This window comes from Drosophila ficusphila, unplaced genomic scaffold (assembly GCF_018152265.1).
Source record: "Drosophila ficusphila isolate 14025-0441.05 unplaced genomic scaffold, ASM1815226v1 contig_197, whole genome shotgun sequence".
Classification (NCBI taxonomy): Eukaryota; Metazoa; Arthropoda; class Insecta; order Diptera; family Drosophilidae; genus Drosophila; species Drosophila ficusphila.
This window is the reverse complement of record NW_025064091.1, coordinates 6,877,179-6,886,215: the sequence shown is the minus strand read 5'-3', so window position 1 is coordinate 6,886,215 and position 9,037 is coordinate 6,877,179. Positions and strand designations below refer to the sequence as shown.

At 47.1% G+C, this 9,037-nt stretch overlaps 1 protein-coding gene across 1 annotated transcript; it reads right to left on the bottom strand.

The window, feature by feature from the left end:
- Nucleotides 1–481: 481 nt before the first annotated feature.
- On the bottom strand, nt 482–8,895 carry LOC108098091 (probable ATP-dependent RNA helicase CG8611). Its single transcript, XM_017200797.2, has 5 exons — nt 8,751–8,895; nt 6,106–8,693; nt 5,618–6,045; nt 1,473–1,662; nt 482–1,369 (listed from the first exon to the last, which is right to left on the bottom strand). The coding sequence occupies exons 1-5, from the start codon at nt 8,808–8,810 to the stop codon at nt 1,072–1,074; spliced, it is 3,564 nt and encodes a 1,187-aa protein (XP_017056286.1). The 5' UTR covers nt 8,811–8,895; the 3' UTR covers nt 482–1,071.
- Nucleotides 8,896–9,037: the final 142 nt, after the last annotated feature.

The following is a 9,037-nucleotide window of genomic DNA, read 5'->3' as shown; positions in this document are numbered from 1 at the left end:
ATATGTATTCTTTATTAACAGATCAAAACCTATTTTCCAGCCGTTCCCTTCGTCGCAAACCCAAACTTCTTGCCGGAAACACCTGACCACAAGTCTCCACCCAAGAACAGCCCCATTTTCCGTTGCAAACGCAACCCAACCCACCGAAGTGCGGGGGTTCCTTTTAATGGACGCATTTATACCAAAATATTATTTCATATGTTGACACTCGCACGTAATTAGGAATCGAGTGCGGTTCGATGGTTCATGGTTGATTGACTTTGACTTTGAGTGACATATCGACGTGGGCGTGGGCCAGTGGCCTAATTAAAAATCAATCGTTGAGCGGTTAATTAGGGGCCTTTTATTCCCCATCGAACAGCCGCAATTATGGTCTATAATACCTACGCCTCCGCAACTGCGTTTTGGCCACGTGTCGTCCTGGCCACGGCAAAAAAAAAAAAAAAAAAAAAGAGAGAGAGAGCAAAGCGTTTGAACAGTGTTTATATGTATCCGATATTTATTTATGCCTTGTCCAACCAATTATGCGCTTCGGTTGCATAAAAAGCCAACACGTGCCGACCTCTGACCCCTCGCCGTCGTTTCATTGACATTTTCAAAACTGAATGAATCTGCAGTGAGCGGAAAATGGATTTCTAATATTTTCCACACAAAAAATGAACGAACATATTACGGCAAGTAATCGAAAAACAGGAAAAAAAAATAGGAAAAACAGTAGAAAAAAGTTAAAAGGAAGCTTAAAATATGCTGGCAGGCGGCCACAACTTTTCCCGCAGGACGTCCGGGCTTAAAAGTTGAGAAAAATGAAACTTTTATGAGCGCAGCTCCTTGGATTTTCTTATATTCTACTCGAACATATATATACATATACAGATATAGATAGATAATATATATGGAGCAATTTGCTTTTCGATTAAACGCCTGAGCAGGCACAGCGGGCAGGCAAAATGGCGCGCATAATGTGCCGCAAAGTGCTCTGAACTCCGTCCGGGCCGCAGTGCCCCCACTGGACCACTTACTCCTCCGGGTCCCTCCCATCTTTTTCCCTCTCGAGGGGTAGGAGGAGGGCTCCTACTTCTTCTTGCTCCGCTTGGCGGGCCCCGCCGGCGGCAGTCCGCTATCCATCTCGGACATATTCAGGGCTCTCGATTTGTTCATGCTCTTCAGGAAGCTGCTGCGACCCACTCCGCCTCCTGAGCCACCAAATCCGCCAGATCCCCCAGATCCGCCGGATCCTTGGGGTCCCGGCTTGCGGCGGTCGACCACAGGAGATCCTCCATTCTGCTGCTGCACCTGGCGCACCTGCCCGCTCACCGTGGTCGTATATCGGCGCTTCTCGCGCTTCTGGGCCTGCATCTTATCGGGATCTCTGCAAGAAGGGTTAACCATTAGAGTTAATTTGGAATACAAAAACATATATCTAGAAAAGTTATAAATAAAGGAAATATAAAAACTATAATTTTTATGCATACCTCTCCGTGTAGGTCAGTCTGTTGGTGGGCGGGGCCGCTTTGGGGGCGGCGTGCTGGGCCGCGAACTTGGTGGGCGCCTCCTTGAGGGCAAAGCTCTTGGCAAAGTGCCCCATGTGGGCGACGCGAACGTTGAAGATGGGCTTCAGCTCCTTGGGAAATGTCGTGTAGAACTTCGTCCAGGACACAAAGGCTGCAGAAGGAAGGAAGGGGAAAAGCGGAGATGTTAATGCCTTTGGAATTAATTGATGTCTTGGCTTAAGTGCCGCCCGTATGTATATGTGTGTCTGGATGTGTGTGTGAGCCGCATTCATTACAAAATAAATTTGTTAAAATGACAAATGAGCAGTGTCAGCAAAGGATTTCACATCCACAATAGAGCCGTGGCATTGTGTGCTCGGGGTTATCCTCCGCCACTGAACATTGTACTCGGTACACGTATGTATATGCGATTGTGGCTGGCTGTTGTGGGCATGTCCTTGCTAATTACGCAGCACTTATGCCAGGCAATTCCAAATTATACAACAATGATATCAAATTACCAACGAACGAACAGCCACTCAGGACCGCAATTGTTACCCCGATAAGCATCTCGTGGCAAGAGTGAGATATGTAAATGTGATGTGAAATGAAAAATGCAATGCAAATGCTCAGGGAACGCCACTTTTCAAACAAAACCAGACAGATGCGAGTGAGAGTCATCGGGGGGAGACGTATCCTTTCTAAGGACAGAGTAGAGGAGGATTTGACTAGAGTAATGAGTATCCGCGAAACTTGATGAAAAACTCTTTTAAACAAGTTAAGCTATATTTAAAAGCTTCTTTCTTAAAATAAAGTATATATTTGTAAATATTATTTCTGATATTTACCATAAATTTTAAACCATTATATTTTTTACGTAATTTCAGAATTTATTATTAAAAGAAGCCAAATTATAAAGTTTACATCAATGGTCTCCCAACTATCTACGAATGTATTATTCATCACCGAGAAGCCACTAAATTAGCTTTAATAAACTAGTCGCCCTTCCGTTCCCAGGACCTTGTAATTGACTACCGAAGAACCGCAGATTCCGGCCACACACACCGAGACCTCCAGCCCCAGGACAACGCCAGGATAACTCCGAAATGAAGTTCAGAGCCCCGGCAGCGAAAACAGGAAGCAATCGAGGAGGAGGAGTTGGTGGAGGAGTGCCAGGCCGAGCCGAGATGGATGCAAAGACGTTCCTGCCCCGGCAATTAACTCGCAGCAGTCCTTTCTGCATCCCGCACTCGAGTGTCCTTTTTTGGGAGTCATGAGGATGGAGGAACGAACGAACCAAAGTCTCGAAGTCAATCCCTGGGCTTTCTGGTTCTGGCTTAATTGCCGCAAATGCGATTACGGCCAAGTGGCAGACATTAGGCAAACAAAAAGTATGACGGCAGCGGATGTTTAGAGACGTCTGCCAGCCGGAAGTGGCGAATAAAATAAATGTCATTCGTGTGCCGGCAGTGGAGAAAGAGAGAACGGAGAACGGCGAACGGAGAAATGTGAAATCCACCGCAGAAGCCGCACAAAATGGCTTTTTATGCCATTGTCTTGGTGGTTTTGTTTGAGTTGCCAACATTCCGGGGGAGTGGGCGACTTACCCCGGGTGGTTTTTCCTCAGCGCGTGTCCATGCGGTTGGCGTAGGCGTGGCAAATTGTTGTGATTGTTTTTTCAGTCCACCCATTATGCTCGAACCCATCCCCAGCCCACTCCCAATCCCCGGCGATGTGTTCTCCCCGGGATTTGCTCACTTGATACCCAGCGTATAGCTAATCGGGGGTGTCGCCCAAAATGCGGGGGGCTTATGGCTCATTCGTGAAAGGGCATTAACAGAACTCTTTTTGCCAAACAATGGCCAGGATAAGCCCGAGAAAATATAGCATTGAATATGCCTATAATGATTGTAAGTCAAAAGGGAACTATGAGAATCTGAGTGGATGTCGGCGGATTATCCTGCTTTTAGAAACAGATGTTTTCGAACGAGGGAGATGTATCAACAAATTCATAGGCACTTTTCGAGTTTAGTGAATTGGGATTAATTATTTCGGAATTATACTATTTAAACTAAAATATAAAAATCTGATTTACTGAAAAGAGGATTAAAAGATGCTTTTAATATTTGAGAAAAAGGAAACTTTTTTTTATATGAACTCTTGATTTTCGCTTTGCTTCTTTATCGTGCAACCCTGAAACGCACTGTATCACGAACTACTGAAACTTTCAGAAGCCGCCTGAAGACAAAAGTGAATTCCGAGTTGAAAATTGTTTCAATTACCGATGCAATGGCAAGTCGCAGCATTCGCCATCCCTTTCTGGCTTTCTGGCTGCTCTTGGCTTTTATCTGCTGCTTTGTACAGTTTTGTTCAAGCGTAATACTTTTTAATGGCTTTTTGATTGGACGCAGCAGAGCAGCAGCAGTAGAAAACTGCATCCTCCTCCTGGATTCCTATCCTCCATCCTCTATCCTTTCCTCTCCATTCTATTCCTTTTTGTTTTGTTTGTTTGTTTTTCCATCGGCTCCCCGTTTGAGTCTGCCGTCTCTTTCTATCTATCTCGTCTTGGTTATAGCCATCTCTTTTGGACATTTTGCCATTTTTGGCTCTGGATCTGGATCTGCTCTTAAGTTTTGCCAAGTGGCTTCCTGTCTTGACGCTTGACTCGGCGCTTAAGTGCAATTTGCGTTGCCATTTTGACCGACTCTCCACCTCCGCCTCCGCCTCCGCCTCCGCCTCCGACTCCTACTCCGACTCGATTCCTTTATCCTTTATTTATCTTGCTGTTTTGCCATTGTTTTGCGATACTTCGCTCAGTTTCCGTTTCCTGTTTCGAGTCGCCATCAGCCATCAAAAAAGGAGTCCCCACTCGCACACACACACACATATACACGCCCACAGTCTGCTGCTCCTTTCGGGTGATTTTTCTCCCCATTTATGATTCATTTTTGGAGTGCCGCTTTTCGATTAGAATCGTTTCCACTTGCCTGCCGCTCCTTTATGTACTTTATGTTTCAATCGCAAGAAAATGGGGAAAAACATCGTCTGGATTTCCTCAACCCTTCGAACGCGCCTTGGTAACATCTAATTAACTTTTTTTCTAGCCCTTCCAACGCTCCAATTACAATTTCAGCAGGATAGTAGGATAGGTGAAAGCGGACAGACGAGGATACACCTCGTAACAGGATTTTAACATGAACGATATTCAACTTATACGTAGCTAAGTCCTTATTGATTGGCACGTAAAAGAAAAAGAAACTCATCACAGAAATGTCTGAGGAATAATGACGATATGTTTGTATTGTAGCAAACAATGTTTCCACAATAATTTTTTTTAATAAGTTTAGATCTTATTCAAAGTTCAAAGCGTTCCCCGAAAACGAACATACCCTCTGTTTGTTTTTTTCGGGGTATACTACCCATCCCCATTTTGAAAAGCAAATAAAATAAAATGTAGAAATAAGTGAAGGCAGAAAAAAGGATCAGGCGATGAAAGAACTCGTTGGTGGTCACTTGCCTTGTGGGTGGTGGTTGGTAATGGTGGGGGATTCATTTGACACGCAATCGAAATTAACTTCAAATATGAAATAATTTTCGTGTTTTTAACGCGCGTCGCCCCGTGGATGATAACTGGACTTTGAGGGCGGCAAAAAGAGCGGGGGCGTGGCGCGTACTTCCAACTTATAATTGGAAAAATAGCCGAGCATTTCTGTTCTTTTTTTTTTTTTTGTTCTTGTTTTCCGCATTCACCGGAGTGTTGTAAAAAAACGTAATTACAAAGTTAATGTTCTTTGGTGAAAGGATTAAATTGCTAGTTTGTCCAGGGATCAGAGTTGGGGCGATTGGAAAAGTAAGTGTCATGGGAACTGGGTCCAATTGCACGGTACAACCGAGGGTTCCAAAACTCTGTCTGCATTTTTTTACGATAAATGGAAAAGGGTTTCTGTGGTAATCATACGGTTAAATGGTATTGATGGAGGAATTTTACCTACAGGTAAAAAAATAAGTTCAACCCGTTGAAACTAAAAGAGTTTTAAATGCATTTCCCCATTCAAATTCAAATTCAATTCTTGCGACTTTGATTGATTCAAAATATTAATCACTTAATTGCTGTAGAAGGAACTCACCTTTGCAGGACTTGTCGTGCAGCTCACGATCGTCTTCCAGGAGCGACTGGAACTTGTGCTGCAAGTTGGAGGCCGCCTCCTGCACGGTCCTGGCCTCGTCGTCCTTGGGCAGCAGGGTCTGCAGGTAGGAGTACATGTCCCCCTGCTGGATGCGAATGCGCTTCTTCTCCAAGTGGCGCACATACTGCGCCTCGCTGGGTGCCAAAAAGAGCACCGCTCGTCCCCGTCGACCGGCCCTCGCTGTGCGGCCAACGCGGTGGACAAAATCGGCGGTGGTTTGCGGTGGTGTGTACTGAACCACCAGCTTGGTGTCGGGCACATCGATGCCGCGACCCACGACATCGGTGGCCAGCAGAACGCAGCTGGGGCAATCGCGGAAGGCACGAAAGACGCCCTGTCGCTCCGTCTGGGTCATGGAGCCATGCAATCTGCGGGCACGTACATACGATTAGATGTTAAGGTTTACAGAAAACAGAAAGCAAACTCACTTGAAGAAACGCAGACCCTGCAGCAGTGGAGGATCTCCCTCTTCTTGGGAATCCTCTTCCTGGTTTTCATCCTCCTCGTCAAGAACTCTCTTGGTCAACGCCTCGTTCAGCATGTCGTGATGGAAGTTCACCATCTCCGTGGTGCTCATGAAGATGATCGCCTTGAACTGCTTGGGACTGGAGTCCATTTCCTTGGCCAGCAGCGAGGACAAGACGACCAGCCGCAGCTTGGGCGGCACAACCAGAAAGCTGAGCTGCAGATTGTCGGGGATACTCAGCACACCGGTGACGTCCTCCTGGTATTCACCCAACCCATCGTCAACCGCCATCAGCGTTTCGATGGTCTCCTTTTGATAGCCGTCCTTGGACTTCAGCGCGGCACTCGCCGCCTCATCGCTGTTGTCGATGTAGAGGGGATTCTGGAGCGTTAGACCCGCCAGTTCCTTGACCTGCGAGGTCAGCGTGGCACTCAGCAGCAGCCTCTGCAGCTTCGGCTGATTCTTGTCCTCGCACTCCGCCCGCTGCTTGTCAATGGCCTCCACCAAGGTCTTCACGTCGCGCTCGTAACCGAGCTCCAGCAGGCGATCGGCCTCGTCGAGGATCAGGAACTGCAGCTTGTTCAGCTTGAAGGCGGTCGTGTGCAGCAGATGATCCACCAGACGACCGGGTGTGCCGATCAGCAAGTTGATGCCCTTCCTAATCCTACCCTTCTCGGATTTTCGGTTCTCGCCACCAAGCAAGGCACCCGGAACAATCCAGGTGTAGGGTCTGACCAGCTTCTGCACGAGCTCGTATGTTTGCACGACCAGCTCTCTGGTGGGCACGATCACCAGGGCCAAGATGCCATCCTGTCGCTTAATTTTGGGCAGCTGCTTCTGCAGCAGTTCCACGAGAGGAAGAGCATAGGCCAGGGTCTTTCCCGAGCCCGTTTGGGAACGCACCAGCACGTCTTTGCCCAGGAGAACCTCGGGTATGGTTTTCTGTTGCACGGTGGTCAGCTCCTTGATGCCCAGCAGATCCTCCAGGTTCTTTACGGCATGCGGATGGAGGCCCAGGGTGGATATCTTCGTGCCCGTAAATATGGTCTCCTTCACGGGCTTCACAGCTCGTTGTCCCAGTTCCTTGAGTGCCTCGACATCGCTCTGATCGAAGAGGCCGACCTTCTTGGTGCGAACTCGCTTGCTTTCTTCCGGCTTGGGTTTCGATTGGGTTTCCGACGGCTTCTTGCCGGTCTCCTGAGTTGGCTGGGCTACTCCTGCATTCGAGCTTAGGTTGCCATCTTCCATGGGCAAATCTTTTGTAGATTCTTTCACCGACTCCTGATCATCTTCACTGCTTTTTTCATCTTCTCCAGCCTCTTCGCGCATCTTTTGTTTGCGCTCCTCCTCCATTTGAGCACGGAAAATGTCGCCCGCCCTTGGCAATTGGTTGGGATTCACCGGCTTTAGTTGAGATTTCAATGCACGCGATAGCTGCTCATCGCTGAGCTTCGTCATGGGTTTTCCCTTCGCCTTGTTCACGCCCAATCTTTCAGCCCTCGTCACCTTTTTCTTTGCTTCCACTGCAACTACAGGCTTTGTAGTCACATTAAGGATTAAATCCCCGCTTAAAAGGCTTTCGGCAGCCTCCTTTGCGGTGCTGAAATTGAAAATGAAATCCCCGGGGGGTGAAGGTGCATTAGGAACGACTTCTGATGGAATTTGGTTTGGGCTTTGGTGTGTTTTCAACACCCGCTTTGGCTGTTCACTGCTGGGGCTCTTCTTGGGCGTCTTTTCTTCTCGTTTCTTAACCAATCCCTCTGTATTTGCCTTTTTTAGCTCGACCACGGCCGGTTTTGGTGTGGTTACATTGAACACAATATCTTCGGAAGGTATATTTGCATTGCGAGCACCTGGCGATGGCATCTGATCGGGATCTTTCTCGGTTTTTATCATCCGCTTTGGCTTTGCATTGCTGACATTCGTCTTGGGCATCTTCTGTCCCTCTGTCTCAACCGATGGCTCAGTTTTGGGAGTTTTTAGCACCCGCTTTGGCTTTGCATTGCTGACGTTCGTCTTGGGCATCTTCTGTCCCTCTGTCTTAACCGATGGCTCAGTTTTGGGTGTTTTAAGCACGAAGTTTTGGGTGACCACACGTGGGCTTGGATGGCCGACTTGGGTTATAGGTCCTCTGGATGACGTAGATGCTGGAGGACTGCTTGTGGTTGGCACTCGATTGGAACTCTGCTCCTGTCTTCCCAGCAATCCCTGGACTTCAGCTCTGGTCGAAGGCGAAATCGGAGAGCTATTGAAAGAGTTAGACGAAGTAATCGACGGCTCATCGCGGCGAAGGCGATACAATGGAGGTCTTGCAGTCGGAAGAATATTCCGAAAACTATCGAGATAAGTGGCACTGGAAGTCAATGGAGACGAAGGTGCCTTCGGGATAGGCTTCTTGTCCTTAACTTTAGAATTACGGTTTCCCATTTTCGTCGAATCTGCTTTTCTTCGCACAACAATTGCTTTTGCTTTTGGTTTTTCTGAATCGAATTGAAAGTCGAATTCTTCCGTTTTTTTCACACGTTTTTTTACCGTTTGCGCTGGCTTTTGCTAAGGTATGAATAAAATTCGTTAACACAATTTGTAAAACGTCAAGTTATTACCTACTTGTCTTCTTTTCTGGCCAGCTTGCTTTGATGTGACATTCAGCGTCAAGTTTTCCCCCATTTTTGTCGTTTCTGGTGTAAAATTCCAAGTTGGCGGTGGAAATTTTTTATAAACAAAATAAAACGTGCGCTTCTCTTCTTCTTGTTTTTAGGCAGTCACCTCGAAACACATACACACAGCTGGGCATTGGCCAGTGCTACCCATGAGCATTCCACGGAGTTGCCAGATAGTTTGGAAAATGTGATTGAGCGCGAAATTTGAATTAAATTGCTTTTACTGCTGGCAAA

Coding starts and splice junctions, on each gene's coding strand:
- LOC108098091 (XM_017200797.2), bottom strand. CDS start 8,810: ATGGGGGAAAACTTGACGCTGAATGTCACATCAAAGCAAGCTGGCCAG. Junction 6,046..6,105: donor CAGGGTCTGCGTTTCTTCAA/GTGAGTTTGCTT, acceptor ACGTGCCCGCAG/ATTGCATGGCTCCATGACCC. Junction 1,370..1,472: donor AGACTGACCTACACGGAGAG/GTATGCATAAAA, acceptor CCCTTCTTGCAG/AGATCCCGATAAGATGCAGG.